General features: G+C 42.9%; 1 protein-coding gene across 1 annotated transcript in view; it reads right to left on the bottom strand.

The window, feature by feature from the left end:
- Positions 1–2,972: 2,972 nt before the first annotated feature.
- Positions 2,973–18,454, bottom strand: part of EDNRA (endothelin receptor type A) — a 30,008-nt gene continuing 14,526 nt past the window's right edge. Inside the window, exons 4-8 of the mRNA XM_028743216.2 lie at positions 17,879–18,077; positions 12,871–13,023; positions 11,087–11,220; positions 8,741–8,849; positions 2,973–6,661 (exon numbers count right to left, since the gene is read on the bottom strand). Coding sequence (XP_028599049.1) covers positions 6,521–6,661; positions 8,741–8,849; positions 11,087–11,220; positions 12,871–13,023; positions 17,879–18,077 — 736 coding nt within the window. The 3' untranslated portion in view covers positions 2,973–6,520. The remainder of the gene's footprint in view (positions 6,662–8,740; positions 8,850–11,086; positions 11,221–12,870; positions 13,024–17,878; positions 18,078–18,454) is intronic.

Here is an 18,454-nt window from a genome sequence, read left to right as displayed (position 1 = left end):
CCGGGGACCGAACTTGGAGCTTTCCCATGGATTACTAAGCTATGGTCCTTACCCAAAGTACTTTGGGTAAAGTACTGTATTTTTCGTCCCATAGGACGCTCCGTCCCATAGGACGCACCTAGTTTTTTTGGGGGGGAAATAAAGGGAAAAAAGTTTCCCTTTATTTCCCCCCCAAAACCAGGTCAGGGAAACCAAACCAGGTTGAGGAACAGCGGGATGGCGGCGCTGCGCCTCCCTGCTGTCCCCCGAGCTTGTGGGGCTGGCCGATGTCTGCCCGGCGCGAGGGGCGCTCTGCTTCAGGGCACTTCTCGCGCCGGGTGGCAGGCTGCTATCCGCAGCGTGGGGAGCCCTGCAGGGAACTCCTATAGGGCTCCCCACGCTACGGATGTCTGTCCGGCGCGTGGGGCGCTCTGCTTCAGGATGCCTTGTGCGCCGGGCGGCAGGCTGCTATCCGCAGCATGGGGAGCCCTGCGGGGAACTCCTGCAGGGCTCCCCACGCTGCAGATGTGTGCCCAGCGCGAGGGGCGCTCTGCTTCAGAGCGTCCTTCGCGCCGGGCGGCAGGCTGCTATCTGCAGCCTAGACAGGCGCTCTGTTTTCAGCGCGCCCGGCGCTCCGGGAAGCAAGCTGCTATCCACAGCCTAGACAGCCCTGTGGGAACTCCCGCAGGGCTGCCTAGGCTGCGGATATCTTCCTGAAGCATGGAGAGCGAGAAGGGTCGGTGCGCACCAACCCCTCTCGCTCTATCCATGCTTCAGCGAAAGCCTGCATTCACCCCATAGGATGCACACAGATTTCCCCTTCATTTTTGAAGGGAAAAAGTGCGTCCTATAGGGCGAAAAATACGGTACATTGTAGAAGGAGTCTTCTTTTGTACAAGACCAACTGTTTTAAATATATTTTTGAAGATATCTTAGCCTAAATAGATCCTAAATAGCCTAAATAGATCAATGTAAGGTTTGCTTCCATGGGATAGTATCTTTACCACCAGCCAGCCCCATATTCTTTCTGCCTTCTCCCTCCACTGAGAGCTAGTGTGGTGTAGTGGTTAAGAGCAATAGACTCGTAATCTGGGGAACCGCTTCCCCACTCCTCCACATGCAGCTTCTGGGTGACCTTGGGCTAGTCACACTTCTCTGAAGTCTCTCAGCCCCACTCACCTCACAGAGTGTTTGTTGTGGGGGAGGAAGGGAAAGGAGAATGTTAGCCACTTTGAGACTCCTTCGGGCAGTGATAAAGCGGGATATCAAATCCAAACTTCTTCTTCTTCTCCAAAGCAGGAATGGGGAATCTCTGGCCCTCTAGATGTTTTTGGATTAAAATTGCCTTTTCTCTGCCCACTGGCCATGCTCGCTGAGGCTAATGGGAGTTGAAGCCTAGCAACATATGGTGCCTGGAAGCTGGACTTCCATTGCCACGGACCAGAGAAGATTGTATGGCTGTGTCACACATTCCTTTATGTTTGCACCTTTTTGCAAGCCACTTTGAGAGCCATCCTAGATTGAAAAGTGGGACATAACTACAATAAATAATGGATATTAATATAGATAAAGCCATTTCAGAACCTGTACTTACGTATACATAAAGAATGGCAACCCCATTTTTGTTTTTGTCGCTTGCAGAAATCTCTCAGTAAATGCTCTGACGCTTTCAGCTGTCTTCTTCTCATGGTTGGTAGATGGAACAGCCACACTTTGTTACTCACCTTTGTTGTTTCGGTGGGCCAAGCACACACAGTGTAGGGGGCTAGTGGGTTCTCCACATTGCTCATATTGGGGGAGAGTCTGCAACTAACAATTAAGATCATAAACAAAAGTGAGGGGAGATGGTCCTAACAGGTCAATGTGTTTCTGTTTCCCTTCATCCCTCACTGGTGCTGATGTGGTAAATTAAGCAGAATAGTATTAGCATGAGGTGGGAGAAAACCAGTAGGCAATGGCAATCATAGAATCAGAGTTGGAATAGACCACAAGGGCCATCGAGTCCAACCCCCTGCCAAGCAGGAAACACCATCAGAGCACTCCTGACATATGGTTGTCAAGCCTCTGCTTAAAGACCTCCAAAGAAGGAGACTCCACCACACTCCTTGGCAGCAAATTCCACTGTCGAACAGCTCCTACTGTCAGGAAGTTCTTCCTAATGTTTAGGTGGAATCTTCTTTCTTGTAGTTTGGATCCATTGCTCCGTGTCCGCTTCTCCGTGTCCGCTTCAAGCCAAACTAATATGGTAAACTTTCTGGGGCATGATTGTGTCAGTTATCTGAATAAGGATATATTGTGGTATTGCCTCAGATATGTGTCTTTCGACTGTGATACCAGAGTCAAGGCTTCATATAGGTTTATTTGTGTATGCTATACCAAGCTTGTGTTTTTCCGCTGAGCCATGGCTGCAAATTGGACACATTTAGCTTTGATTTTTGTGGCCCTGCTTCCTAGGTACCATGTGTGCCACAAGATGGGCAGGGCAGAGAAGATGATGGCATAGGCTGAGCTAGTGGGAGAGTGATAAGGAAGTACCGGTAACTCTTATCTAGTAGCATTCCATGGCCAATGAGCATCCTCATTAAATATTTTGTGTACTTCAAGTTTCCCTGAGCCTGCTGCTACCACTCTCTTGTGTGGGGCTACTGTCATCTTGACTACATATTCGATAGTACTTACCTTTGAATATTGGGAATAGAGGGAATGCATTTTAACAGGGTAGACCCAAGACATTTTTCCACTAAAGGACGGATTGGTGTCCCATCCCCATTCCAAGCACAGAAGATAATCAGACTAGCAGCTGAATTCTACTTCAACACTGGTGATCCTCCACTGAGGGCATCTGCTTTGCTTAGGGCCCAAAGGGTAGACTAACTCAAGCAAACAGCTAGAAGGAACAGCACTCCAGCATTCCTCACTTGAGGCAGCTGCCTCTCTCTGCCCAGCGACAAAGCCAGCTCATAATAAGAATAATTATGCTGCTGAGAAAGGAGCACGAAGAATATGCAGTCCTTTTATTACAATTAGAAGTGTGGTAACAGAAATATGGTTTCCTGAATTGTGGTAATGGAAATGCAGGCTTTCTAAGGGCTGAGGAAAGGAGGAGGGGGGAATGAAAAATCAAATATTTCACTCTACTCATGGCTCTAGTAAACCACTGCAATGTGAAGTGGTAAAATCAGGAGTATAAATGGCTCTCTAGAGAAATAAAATTGTTAGCACATTGCACGTCCTGTCATATTGACACTGAAGTTGACTCCACTGTCTCGGAACCAGAAAAAGTTATTTATGTCACTATATAAGGATATTTATATTCCTACAGTGTTATGCGTAGGCTGTTTAGAATACAATTTTTAAAAACTTTTGTTCCTATTAAAAATTACACATTACTATTTTGCTTGAAATCATGAACATATACATATGTATACAAATGGACAGAAGCCATGAAAATAAGCACTCATAAAAATACATAGACATTTACATAGGATAGTTAAATATATATATATACATACATACATACATATTACAATATTACACTCTATCTGTAAAGCTTTTCGGAATTGTTTAGCAGATTTAACTGTAGGCACTTTGGCCTAAACCCAACACAAAGTTAGGCCAGCCATTGATTTGCATCTGGCTTAGTAAATTATGCACAGAATTGTGTCTTCTACTTGAAATACAGCTGAATGTTCAAATTCACATGGCTATTTTCCTCAGCTAGCCATCACAGGTGCTATGAATCTCCTGGCAGTTTTCCTGTAGCATGCATATTGTATACTACACTGCTAGATGTAATACATTTTGATGGCTAATAAAATGCTACCTGTATGGCAATAGCAGCCAAAAAGAACCCCTGCCACATGGTAGAGGTTATGACAATGATGAGGATGTTATTATGCAGTTACATGGATTCAAATATCACTTTTTTGTTGTTATTGTATTTGTGAGTTGCCGGTTCCTTCAGGAGATGCTCAAGGCAACATACATCAATTCAAAGTGGGAAACTGATAAGATATCAAAATTTAACACCTTTAAAATGCTACATTGCCAACAGCAGTGGTCTGGCTGATTTATAATTGTTGCAAACGATTTCCGAACAATGGAATATGCCTGAAGTGACCAACCCCCCCCCCCTCAACTCACGTACAGAAGAGGTAATAACAGTTGGGGCTGATTTCAGGATTTCCCTGTGCAATTCCAAACATATTGGTTGCAACCTTCATTACTTATTTGTATATCCCACTAAAGCTAATAGGACTCACATAACAGACAATAAGATCTGGAGCCATTGTGAGCTGGATATGTACTGCAAAACCGAGGGGAGCGGAATGGTTTGTAGCAAAACTAAAATACTGGATGGTCTAAAGCAAAGTGGAGATAACAATTTTTTTTTCTATCACTGTTGTACTCAAAAGGGGATTTTGATGCACAAACAACAGGAGCAAAGAAGGATATAGAAAATGCTTTTACAATGGACTTACTTTCAGGAGTTCCTTGTATTTGTTGGGGATTTTTTCTTGTTTAGTTTTTATTAAGAAGCCTTGTGCAAATTTCAATCTAGGCTAAATCAACCCCACCATCACAAGAAGCATTCACCCTGGTTTTCCACCATGAGGGATTTGGCCACAAACACAATATTTTGCCAAGGCATGCTTGGATGCATATTCCCCATTCATGTTACGATACTCATACGAGCTGGGCTGAACTGAACTGGTGGATTAGGGTGCAACTAAATGAAATGGGGGGGGGCTGCTATCAGGGTCTCCAGATTTTTAAGTTCAGAGCAGACATAGGCAGCACCAAACTAGAACAGGAGCACAGTCTTGGAGAAGGGAGGTTTAACTTTCCGGCCTAAGCTGTTTTCCCTATCTAAATAGACCCTCCAAGGCTGCTCTTTGACCCATGGGAGGAAGTGTACAGGAACCCCAGAGCAGCCTGAGCAGCCTTAAGCAGTTAATTTAAATAGGAAAAACAGTGTAGGGAAAGTTCATGTGTATATAGTTATTTAAACTTTAATTCCCTGTCTAAAAAAATAATAATTACAAGGCAACTTAAAAATACAACCATGAAAGCAGAAAAAGATTAAGATAAAAAGCGGTTACAAACAAGTAAGCAGGGCAGCATACAAAAGTTAATAACTCCTGAATAAACGTTTTCATAATGCTATTCACAGAATTAAAATGTTTTCAAATGTTTACTACACAGTCCTATGCATACCTACTCAGAGGTGTCCCACGGAGACTTACTCTTAACACAAATGTGCATAGGATTGCAACCTTAAAAGCACATATTGGTGCTGCCACAATAAAAGCCCCTTCTCTGGCACTAGCAAATCACATTTGATTTAATGAGAGTCTAGAGAGCACAGCCTCAGAAGACAATCTTCTGGAACTCTTTAGGTGGGGTGGACAGAAAGCAGACTGAGGTGATTTGCAACAGTTCAGCAAAGGTCTCTCGCTTCCACTTGTTTCATGATAGAAATTAGAAGTACTGTGGCATTCCCATTTTGATTTGCCCCCATAACAGATTCTATCAGATTAGAGCAGGGCTTACCAAACGTGAGTCTCCAGCTGTTTTTCAACTACAATTCCTTCATCCCTGACCACTGGGTCCAACAACAGCTGGAGACCCAAGTTTGGGAATGATTAGAGTATAAGGCTCATCGTCAAATAAGAAAAATGAAAACATGGCTAGCAAATGGGTCTTGAAATGTGATTTCACATTTATGCTGAGTGATATATACAAATATACCTGGTTCATAAGGAGTCTGCATATCTCTTTCAATTCAGTACCTTTCGGCCCTCAGTTTGTGTCCTATGCATCTAGCAATGTACACAAAAGACAATTATCCCGTTAATGCGTCATTTCTTCCGGTTTACTGAGAGGGAACGGGAAAGGCATGGGGAGATTGCTGCAGTGTTGTGTGTGGCAGTGGGGCCAATCTGACGCCCCCATTGCCAGGCACTGTACTGACCAAGCTCTTTTTGCCTCATTCCTAGTGGCCTGCTGTGTTGGAAAGCCAGGAGGACAATGGAAGCCTGCCCTGCCTCAGTGGCCCCTGCTATTAAAAAGGCTTCTGGCTGAACATGCTTTAAAATGTGGAATACACTTACTAAACTATCTCATGTCAAGAGAATAGGAACATCTCTAGGTCCTACATTTTGTCAGTCTTTCAAAACAATTCCATCATGACTCACAGTGACTTACGAAATTCTTCAAAACGGCAGCATGCACAATACACTTACTGAGAATGTCCACCTGGAGTCTGCAGATAGTCTGCAGGACGCTGTGCAGATTCTTCTTGTTTTCACCAAAATATGATTTTCTTTGTAAGGGGGAGGGCAAAGCTTTCTTGCTACCATTTAGAAATCTGTACAGAGCTTCACTTGTGGACGCGTTGGTCATCTTTGGACTTAAGTGCTAGGGCACTGAGCCTTCAAATGAAATGTGCTTATTGAATCCCAGATCGTTTTTCTGTTTATAAAGCTGCAGTATACCGTTTTTGCTTTCGCCCATCGCAAAGTGCAGTCTCCACCAAACGTCAGTTTAAGCTGTCTTTGTGGATGCTCCGTTCTGTGTAGTGATTGTTCAGTTCGTTGTTTTTCCACTGAATACTTGTTCCGTTCATAGGAACAGATGATACTTGACTCCCTGTCTGGTAGCACTTACAGCCAAAGCATGACTGGCAAGAGAAAGATTCCAAACCATGTTAATACTCCATTCCTTTATGAAGGATCATCCCCTGTCTTTAGTGGAGAGCAGAAGCTTCCAGGGCAGGGGCAGAATTAGATTTCTAAAATATTGGATTGTTTTTTCTTATGATACTAAATATAGGCTTATATCAGACAACACGCTAAACCATGGTTTGCACCAACCATAGTTTGGAACCCAAACCATGGCTTCAACTTCTAAATGTACAGCATGCAAACCATGGTTTAGAGCAACCTTCCCCAACCTCATGCTCTGTAGATGTTTTAGACAAAAGCTCCACCAGCCCAAGCCAACAGGACCAGAAGTCAAGGATTATGATCAGGGTGTTGTAGTCAAAAACAACAGGTTAGAAAAGTCTAATTTAGTACTTCCATTTTATATCTTCTTAGAAGTCAATGTCAGAAGGTCACCCTTGTCTTAATGACATTGCATTCTCTGGAAGCAAAGCAGCAGCTGCAATCACGGTTTGCCCATTTAGACATTACACCAAATCACAGTTAGCACAAACCATGGTTTGCAAAACTACTTCAGAATATGGTGTCTGTTTCTGGTTTGCTAGTCAACCATAGACCATGGTATGTCAATACAAACATCACATCATATCATAAGTAAGCTTCCTTAGACATGGTTTGGTGCAATGTCTGAATTGAGTCACTCTGTAAGTACACCAGGGCCTGGATTCTACAGTCCCAATTTGATCAAAGTATTGAATTCAATATTAGCTTTTCCTGAGTAAGCTGTTCAAGACATTCCTGCATACCAGCTGGACCAATATTTATTGGTTTGCTATTAAAAGATCTCCAAATAAGCATACCAAAGAATTAATGCCATAAGCTGAATAGAGATTAGGCCACATTTAAGCTCATTGGTCTCAGTGAGCTTTAGTCCACCTAACTTTGTATCTTATCTGTTTCACCATATTCATATAGATTACAATATAAAACATGCATGCTGTTATTTATTCATCCTTCCTATACTTCTATATCAACCCCTGTTGCTGTTCATCCTGGAGAGCTTTGTTCATAGCTGTCAACATTTCCCTTTTCTTGCGAGGAATCCTATTCGGAATAAGATAATTTCCCTTAAAAAAAAGGAAAAAGCTTACAGCTATGGCTTTGTTGTAGTGGGAAGATTTGGAAATATGGCCCTTGTGAACAGTTAACTACCAATCAAAGCACAAGGGATACTTTCACAAACAACAGCATGCACAAATGTGATTAGCATTTCAGCTAATTCTCTCCCCCACCAAATGAAACAGGTTCCTCAAGATTGAGGAGGCTGGCTTATTTGAACAGAAGTAAGTGGTTGGTGAAAAGAGGATTATCCTCTTTGTTATGAAATCTGACAGCAGAATGAATCAGGCGGACTAGTCAAGCGGACTAAATTGCAGAAGAAATAGGCAAAGACTGACTTGATTACACTGGGCACAGTCTGGACATGATAGTGCAACATTCCTGGGGTCTCCTTCACTTTAGCTCTTTATGAAAAGCTCGGGAGTGGATTTTCTCTATGGGAAGCTGTATCTTACAAAGGAAAGGGTGTGGGTGAATTTACAACCCTCCAGTGTAAAGTTGAGGTCAAAATCTGTAGTGTGGAATCAAGAAGCTCAAGTTCTTAACTCCTGCTCATTTACTGAAGAGCCAACTGAGCGACAACTTTCTTTACCATAAATTTCTGCACCAGAAGTAATAATCTATGAAGTGACCACAGAATTCATAAAACCACAAAATTCTATTGCCCTGTGGAATAAATCCCTCAATACACTCCCCTCCCCAATCAAATGCCTAAAAGGGAGGCACGGTATTCTAAATTTTGCTAAATGCCTTTCAGGAATAACATATAGGCAAACAATAACAAGTACGGGCAAATGTTGCTGAATGTTGCATGAGTGGATCGTTTCATGCGTTATGACTAAAAGATTCTCATGGGTCTCCCATTGGTTATGTGACCAATCAGTGGGTGGGAAGAAATAATGCTACTCTTTCACATTTTCTCCCTTTGATGCATATTTTGACAGCTTAATTTCCTTCTTTATAATCACAATCCTTACCTGGAAACAGTTTTTGAACTTCTTGCTGACAAAATAGAGTGCTATAGGGTTTATGCAGGAATTTATGGTCGCTAAATTCATGCCGATATAATCGAGTGTCAACAAAAAGCTAGGGTTAAAAAAGAAAGCAAAACATTACAATCTTTTTCATTCTGGGAGCATATTACATATAGCTTTGTGAAATCCGTTCTTGGGTACCTACCTAGCAAAAAATATGATCATACAGAATATGTGTACTGTTTGAAATTAGACTGTGACACATGCATAAACTAGTATTAAGAAGTGTCTGTCAGCTGTGGAGAACTTGCACAGAGCTTGGTGCCAGCATTTAAAACCTTTCAGTGCTAGGTAAAAGCATATTTCTTCTCCCAGGCATTTGGTGGACTATAATAAAGGTTGCTGTGTATTGGTGAAATGCAATGTGCTATGAAAGTTTTTTTGCAGTTTTTCTGGGCCTGTTATGGGGTAAAGGTAAAGGGACCCCTGACCATTAGGTCCAGTTGTGACCGACTCTGGGGTTGCGGTGCTCATCTCGCTTTATTGGCCGAGGGAGCTGGCGTACAGCTTCCGGGTCATGTGGCCAGCATGACTAAGCCGCTTCTGGCGAACCAGAGCAGCACACGGAAACGCTGTTTACCTTCCCATTGGAGCGGTACCTATTTATCTACTTGCACTTTGACGTGCTTTTGAACTGCTAGGTTGGCAGGAGCAGGGACCGAGCAACGGGAGGTCACCCCGTCGTGGGGATTCGAACCGCCGACCTTATCGGCAAGCCCTAGGCTCTGTGGTTTAACCCACAGCACCACCCGCGTACCCTTTGTTATGGGGTACTTAATGTCTTATGTAATGTCATTATGTTATGTTATGTTATGATCTTTTTAAAGTCACTCGGAGATGTTTTCATAGCAACAAATAAGTCAAATAATAAATAAATAAATAAACAAGCAGGTCTTGTTGTACAAAACCAAGTAGAGGGATCATATACTAGTAGAGCCCACTCAGGCATGCCCCCGGTCCACAGCGCCATGCAAAACAGCGCCATGCTCTTCAGCAGGTAACCCAACACCCTGGAGAGGCTTTTCAGGGCTACAAAAGGGAAGAGAAGGAAAGCTTGTGCAAGTTGCCTTTTCTGTGCATAACTATTGGCTACAACCCTCATTAGCTAAATACAGTGGTACTTCTGATTACGTACTTAATTCATTCCGGAGGTCAGTCCTTAACCTGAAACTGTTCTTAACCTGAAGCACCACTTTAGCTAATGGGGCCTCCCGCTGCTGCCGCGCCGCTGCTGCTGCGCGATTTCTGTTCTCATCCTGAAGCAAAGATCTTAACCCGAGGTACTATTTCTGGGTTAGCAGAGTCTGTAACCTGAAGCGTATGTAACCTGAAGTGTATGTACCCCGAGGTACCACTGTAACCCTGTGCTAACCACAGTAAGGGGTTAGAAGAGAAAGATGGAGAGCATCGGCAACAGCAAGAGCTCAGAGTTTGGGGTTGGGTTTTTAAAATATAAATCTGCACACCACTTAGAAATCCTGAATATCAATATATAAATACGTGAAATAATTAAGAAATAAAACAGGGCCAGATAAAGTATGCTCTGGGATGTGAAAACCTGACCTAGCCTTTTAATCGCCATTATTATAAGATAAAAAGAGGGTATTTTCAAATAAACTATTTGAACAGGACAAGTTCATGCAAGCATCTTGGCGACTGCAAAGGAGCGCAGTGATCCCTTGGGTGTGCCTTTATTTTTCAGTGTCTGACTGCAAGTAGTTGAAGGCCAATTGCGATGTAATATTATTATGTGCTTTTATGTTTCCTTTCACGAAATGTGTGTCTAGAGCCACAATATTGTGCGTGTCTTCAAGCACTTCATAGATGGAGCGCTTTCCACATTTCTTCCTGGATATGATGAGCTTCAGGTTCGGCTACACACAGCGGCGTTTCGACATCCAAATGTGCCACATTACAAAGCGCGATGTACACTGATGGCTCTATAAATAATACTAGGAATAATAAGAAATGCTTCTGTGTGACCTGGATAATGATCTGTGGGAAAGAGATGTCTGCTTTTTTACAGTCTGCACTAAATCCTGCTGACATAGCTAATCAGGGAGGAATCGATTCAATTGTTTGACTAGAAGCAATAAAGAAGTAGAGACAAGTGGGCAAGCAATATGGAGCCGAACCAATAATGCCCCACCAGCCATCTTGCATAAAATGTAAAACAAGTAGGTTTCAAATACCCATTTCCACAGTTGCACATGCGCTGATGCCAATTGGCTTCTCTGGCTACTCTGTTCACCTCGGCACATTATATACAACCCAAATTTAAAACCATACCTGAGCAATTCACATCTTTTAGGGTCTTTTTCGGAATACAACATTTGCTTCAAGATCCGGCTCAAATGGAGAGGAAACCAGCAAAGGGCAAAGATGACAACTAAGCAGAAAACCGTCTTTGCGACTTCTCGTCTCTGGAGGACGAAAGGACATGTATGAATTCGCAGATGTGGGACAAGCAAAGTGCAAAACTACTGGGAATAAAATGGAAGCTATCCAAATATAAGAAAAGCTTGACTATGAAGGACGTGGATGGTGCTGTGGGTTAAACTGCAGAGCCTAGGACTTGCCGATCAGAAGGTCGGTGGTTAGAATCCCCGCAACGGGGTGAGCTCCCGTTGCTCGGTCTCAGCTCCTGCCCACCTAGCAGTTCGAAAGCACGTCAAAGTGCAAGTAGATAAATAGGTACCGCTCCGGTGGGAAGGTAAACGGCGTTTCTGTGTGCTGCTCTGGTTCGCCAGAAGCGGCTTAGTCATGCTGGCCACATGACCTGGAAGATGTACGCTGGCTCCCTCGGCCAATAAAGCGAGATGAGCGCCGCAACCCCAGAGTCGGCCACGACTGGACCTAATGGTCAGGGGTCCCTTTACCTTTACCTTTATGAAGGCATGCAGCTAGTGACTGATATTTCAATGATTACTTAGGGGAAATAGCCATATGCATGGGGAGCTTTCACTCAGGGCCCTTCCACACCACAGATTACTGTGGACTTGGTGCAGCTCATGCATGTAGGATTTTCACAGCATCCACATGATCTCATCCTCATCCAAGCTGGGCTTAGTACCCAAGTTCATATCCTCATTCAAGTCATGAAACTCCCTGAGCAATATTGGGCCAGCGACTGTCTTTCAACTTAACCTTCCTTGCAGGGTTATTGTGATAAAACACATCTTTGAGCTCCTTTATGTAAAGGTGGGATATAAAGGTAATGATAAACAATAAAAGTAAAATGAGGCCTCATGTTTTTCCTGCATCCCATATTATGTCCCCTCCCCCCCCCCCATTCAGGATTTACCATTTCTCTGATAGTGCTAGCAGCGGCAATTTATTGGATTTTCTGCAGAAATGATGCATCCAGTTTAAGTGGGGAAATAGTATGGGGCTGCATTTTGTTGAGGATGGAATTGTGTGGACTCTGCACACCACATGCATGCTTGACCAAAGCTGAGTCCACAATAAACTGTTTGGAAACACTCTCATTCTAATGGCCAGCTGCTGCAGCCTTCTCACCAACTCTTCTTATTGTGTACAGCTTCAGAACGGTCATCAGTGGATTTCTGATGTACATCAATCTCAGGAGCCAGGTGGACATTAAAAAAAGTTCCAAACAGGATTTGCAAAACGTTCATAACTACATTAATCATCCCCTATCACTGCTAGAAATGTATTGTTACTCAGACTTGGCTAAAGTAGAAATGATAATATGTTGAGAAGCAAAAATGTAGGAATGTATCTTTGGCACATTGTTAACTAGAGTTCAAGGAATCCAGAAAGCAGGATTTTAAGGTTAGAAAGTGAGTGAGCAAAGCTGTCACACTTGTTATAAAAAAGCAAGCAACCCTGTCTGGCCTCTGAAGCATTGCATCTGCATCAGCTGCTTGCACTTGAGATTACCTTTATGTTCTGAGCTTGCCTGAATACCTTTGGGTCAAAACTCATCTTTCGCCATAGCTTCTATTTTGGGAATGCCTTTGGTTACAGCTCGCTCTAAAAAGTTTGGAAAGATAACGCACGGAAAATACACGTCAGAAAATGCTTCCTAGGCATTTCCCTCCCTTCCTTACCTGCTTCAGATGTTCACTGAGAGCTATTCTCAGATTGCTCTTCCTCCTGTTCAGCATTTCACAGGTCATGAGGGTGTAGAAGAAGGCGGTGCACGCAAGCGGCATGCAAAAGTAGAAACCAAAGAGCCACCAGTCCTTTGCTTTGGCATAAAACTGCAGAGGAGAGAACCAAAACGGAACAACTTATTGCTCAATGCAATGCCTTCTTGCACTGACACCCGCCAAGGGCAACATTCAGAAATCAAGCGGTAGGAGAACGTTCCGTTTCATTCCAGTTCGACTGCCCTGTTTACACTCGCATGTATGTGGGTACACACAAATACAACTGCCAGTTGTGACAAGATAGTGTCTTCTACCGTACCTGAGGCAGCAGACAAGATTAGGTCCTCTAGAATAGGCCATGTGGTCCCAGAAAAGAATAGCTAGAGGGGGGCTTAGGAAAGCTACTTTTGCTCCCTAACATCTCCCCTGAAGTGGTCTGCCTAAGACTAGAGGCAGCCCTGTTTACTCAGGTCAAGGCACCTTCCAATCTGTTTTGGCTTGGGACTTGGGACCCTTTGTAGACGTGAAAGCATGTGCAGAAAGAAAGCAACTAGGCAAAACTGACCCAAATCTCAACTTTCGAATCCCAGGGATCCGTGACATGGTTACTAACATTTGTGCTAAAATCAAAGGGCAATAGAAGTCTTGCTAAATAGCTTGTCCCAGTGAAAACTCTGCTTTGTTACCTTTTAAGGCTTTTGTGAATGGCTTTGATTCCAAAAGGTCCAGGTTAAGAATGTCTTGTAAGTGTAATCGTGCTCTGCTATCAGTAGCAAGATTAACTGTCTTGCTCATGTACCAGGCAGAAAGAGGCCACTTAAGCATGCACTAGTCTGGAAAATGTGGAGTCCAGATTGCTGTTTCCAGTGACTTTCAATGTATGATTTCTTTAACCCCACTGGCCAGAATGTAACCCTTTACATGGTATGTTTACTATGTGACAAGAAGCAGCGGGTGGCTGGGACATCCCAGTACATTTCCCAATTAAAGTTAAAGGCTGCTGGAGATTTTGGGCGAGTATCTTTCACAAAACACTTCACAGTTTTGCTAATAACTATAAACATTTCTTTGCCATTTCTAGAGATAACACACATGCACAAACATAATCCTATCTCTTGATTATTGGTCACTGGAAGGTATGTGTATAAAGGGGAATCCTTGTTTTCTCACAATATTTTCCCATCGGTTGTTAATTCTTAGCAGATGTCATTTTCCTTGTTCCCACACTGGAATATGATGATGTTAATAGCTGAGGATTACATGTGGTTCTTTGCTACTGTTCAAAGGAGTCAGAAGTCTGCCGTTCTGTTTATGCATATTTCAACGGCAGAGCTTGCTTTGGAAGAGGAAGATTAAAGCTTTTACCACAAATTAATATATTCTTAATGAAGCAATATTTTTAGCCATTTTATAATTGCAGGCTTTGGCTATATGGGGGGGGGGGGAGGAGAGAAAAAGAGGGACGGGGGGGGGGTGAGGGAAGGAGGGAGTTGCACAAGAGAGCAATTTACTTCAGGCCCTTTAGCCTGGGGCCTGAATGTAAAACTTTCTCATTTCAAAGATCTCTCACAGATGATGCCACTGAATCAATGGCAACGCTGTGAGAAAGTGCTAGTTAGCTAACTGTTGGCAGCCATGGAACTGAAGGAAATGCTTCCCTTGAGGTATTTCACGTTAAAGTAGGGCAAAGTTTAGACCAAAATGGATTCTTATCTGTTTGCTTCTTTCAGCTATTTAGATGGAATCAAAACAATAAAAATAGCAAATTAGAAACAATAACAGCGAAAGATTGTCAGGTCAAATTTAGCCTCAGAGAAGAGGGAATTGCCTCAGTTTAGACCTCTGTTGTCCAGACAACTCCTTCCTTAAAACTGTCCTCCTCTCGCTTTCATGTTGTTTCATGGAACGCTGTCATAAGGTGCTTGAAGAAGTTGGAGGTGACAACCACCCTGCAGGGCCAGGATTAAATGTATTTCTGCATAATAATAATAATAATAATAATAATAATAATAATAATTTATTATTTATACCCCACCCATCTGGCTGGGCTTCCACAGCCACTCTGGGCGGCTTCCAAAAGAATATTAAAATACTATAATACATCAAACATTAAAAGCTTCCCGAAACAAAGCAGGAAAGTGGTCACTGTGCTTTTGTGGATTCCTAAAGGTGTAACTACACCAGATCTTTTTATTACTCTTGAGAGGGCTCTAGGAACTGGTCTGAGTTTGTTGGCTTGGTCACTATTTCTCTTTCTCTATGCAACAAAAAAACTTCAAACCTTCTGGCTCTTTTGCACGTTTCAAGGCCTCTTCACACAGCCACCGATAATACAGCAACCATGTATAAAACATCTGCCCATGCAATCATCTACAAGTGCCTTTTGTTGTTGCTGTTGTTTAGTCGTTTAGTCATGTCCGACTCCTTGTGACCCCATGGACCAGAGCACGCCAGGCACTCCTGTCTTCCACTGCCTCCCACAGTTTGGTCAAACTCATGCTGGTAGCTTCGAGAACACTGTCCAACCATCTCATCCTCTGTCGTCCCATTCTCCTTGTGCCCTCAGTCTTTCCCAACATCAGGGTCTTTTCCATGGAGTCTTCTCTTCTCATGAGGTGGCCTCATGAGAGCCTCAGCTTCAGGATCTGTCCTTCCAGTGAGCACTCAGGGCTGATTTCCTTAAGAATGAATAGGTTTGATCTTCTTGCAGTCCATGGGACTCTCAAGAGTCTCCTCCAGCACCATAATTCAGAAGCATCCATTCTTCGGCGATCAGCCTTCTTTATGGTTCCATACATCACTACTGGGAAAACCATAGCTTTAACTATACGGACCTTTGTTGGCAAGTGCCTAGTACATGCGATATTCAATGTAAACTTGCAAGCTGAGAAGAAGTCAGGGACTCTAGAGAGCTGTTGCCAGTCAAAGTGGACAATACTGAGCTAGATGGACCAGTGGCCTAACTGGATATAAGGCGGCTTCTTCCTGTGTTCCAGTGAATAAAAGAAAAGCATGCTGAATCGGGCCAGTGGCTTGGCTAGTCCAGCATCGTGTTATCACAGTGGCCAACCAGATGCCTGTGAGAAGCCAGCAAGCAGGACCTGAGGGCAACAGCAATCTCTTCACATGGACTTCCCAGAAACTGGTATTCAGAGGCTTACTGCATCCAACAATGGAAGTAGAACACAGACATTTTGTCTATTAGCCATCAATAGCCCCACCCTCCATATTTTTATGCTGTTGGATCCTTTCCCACTTGACTTCATATGAACATGTGAAAATGCTTTACAATAAATCAGGCAATTGGTCTTTCCAAACCACAACTGCTTACATTTACTTTCCTAGTCCTCTAAACAGGAGAAGCCAGCAGGGAATTGGACCTGGGACCTCCGTCATCATACAAAGCATGAAAATTCATAGGAAGAAGGAATTTTCCTTGGTTCTATCAAAACAGTACACCTCATGTAGATACAACAAATCTATCTTCTCCCACTAATGCTAAATTGCTGTGCTACCGGGGGGGGGGGGGGGAGAGAGAGAAGCAATGCTTGAAAGAATACCAAAGGCTGCATCCAACCAATTTAGAATTTTAAAGGGGTGACACTTTGGGCATTTTAAAGCTGTAAAAGCTAAACTAAGATGTCTGCAAATGATTAATTATGGCAATTAAGCTTACACGGATCTTCCATCAAGTTTTGTACTTTGATGTAAGTGACACAGGCATTCTTTTGTTTGCCGTACGAGTACACATGGAACTAGTCTTCTACAGGAAACGTGCTCTTTCACATGTTCCCTAAAGCACTTGGCCTTTTGGGATTTACATCCTAGCACAAATATTTGAAAGAAGGGCTATCAAAAACAATAATAGCTAAGAGGTTTCTAAGACCACTGAAAATGAGATAACCATAAAGTTCTACTAAAGTCAGCTGACATGATTTATGGTAACATTTGCTACTAGACTTAAGGAGAGGCTTTCCCTTTTAATCCTCCATTCATTTATTTGGAGCTCACGTGACTATGTCTTCTCTCTGCTCTACATTATCTTCTTCAGCTACACAAAAATTAACATTCTGGTCTTGGACGTCACCAAAATACAAGGGGGAGGAACCCTGTTGCAATTGAAAGTTTGCTTTTATAATGTTTTGGAAAGGCAGAATGGCAGACTATTTGTCTTAGGGAGAAAGGGGGTGGGATGGGATTTCCTTATGTATTTAATAAAAACAGATTATAAGCAGTTGCACATGTCTTTTGCACAGTGTTTTATTTGGCTAAACAATAGCAGCCTCTGAGTTTCACTGGCCATGAGTTCCAGCAGAGGGATAACAGAGGAAGAGGCTATTTAACACTTTCCCTACCTACATTTGCCCCCACTCAAAACCTTTCCCCCTCCCCGCCACACACAATGTTCTTCCTTCTGCAGGGGAAAAGATACTGGATCCCTGTAGAAACAAACAGGATTGAGGGAGGGGAAAGGTAAGAAAACAAAGTTATAAACAGCCCTTCCTTCCACTGAAACCTGCAGTCCCTAGATGTGAACATTTTCAGGAACCAGGGGAAAGTGTTCAGGAAAGAGAATGGTGTCATTAACATGATTTTAGTAGAAAGAGGTAAACAGAGTGAGGCCGCTATAACCTTTCATGGCTGTCTATGAGCTGGAAGGACATCTCTAGTGGCTAAACCATGGTCAGGAACCAGCTGATACAAACCAGCTAACATTTAAAGGGTTTTGAATAATTTTATATAAAAAAAGATGGGAACATTCTGGGTTTCTCCCACTGTGCTATGCTTGGGCACCTGGGGTGTTGTCCTAACCTTTCCCATATTTCCATCTCCATATGAGCCAACCTTTCCCTCCACCCACTCAGCTCTTGCCTCTTCTCCCGTTCTTAGTCCTTTTATCCCACCACTCCAGACTGCCCCTTTGCAAATGGAAAGATAACAACTGTGGCTGTATTTTGATACATACGGACAAAAATGTGGTATTAGTTAGGAGCATACAGGAAACGTAGAAGTTGCCGTTGTATTCAAATTCAACAGTGGTAAAACCAATTGCTTCTGGGATAGCCAGGACAAATGAAAGAATCCAAATTGTAATGATTTCAATAGCGGTGATCAAGGGGACTCCAATTCCTTGAACACGACTCCAGGAGGCAACTGCCCGGTACCTAAAATAAAACACAGAGGCATTAATTGCAAGCTTCAATTCTTTATTAAAAGGTGGAGTTTTAAAGGAAAGCTTAACATAATAGGCACATCTCATGATTCTTTACAATATGAGATACTTAATTACCCATAAAATGGCAATAAATGAGTGGATTCATGTTTTGTAATCTTGGTATTATCATCATGCAAGTTTGTGGAAGAAAGGGTCTCCATCTAATCATTAGATTTGAATGGTTTTCGCTTAACAGCATTATTTGGCGTCTCATAATAAAAATCAGTTTTGAATCAGTGCATCTTGATTTAAAATGGAATCCAATCATATTGAAAAAAACTGCTACTTGATCTCAAGACCATTATGCAATCAATGTTTGGTTACAAT

The sequence above is a fragment of the Podarcis muralis genome, chromosome 9 (genome assembly GCF_964188315.1).
Source record: "Podarcis muralis chromosome 9, rPodMur119.hap1.1, whole genome shotgun sequence".
Taxonomy (NCBI): domain Eukaryota; kingdom Metazoa; phylum Chordata; class Lepidosauria; order Squamata; family Lacertidae; genus Podarcis; species Podarcis muralis.
Note: the sequence above shows the minus strand (reverse complement) of the source record. Positions and strands in the feature narration are given on the sequence as shown.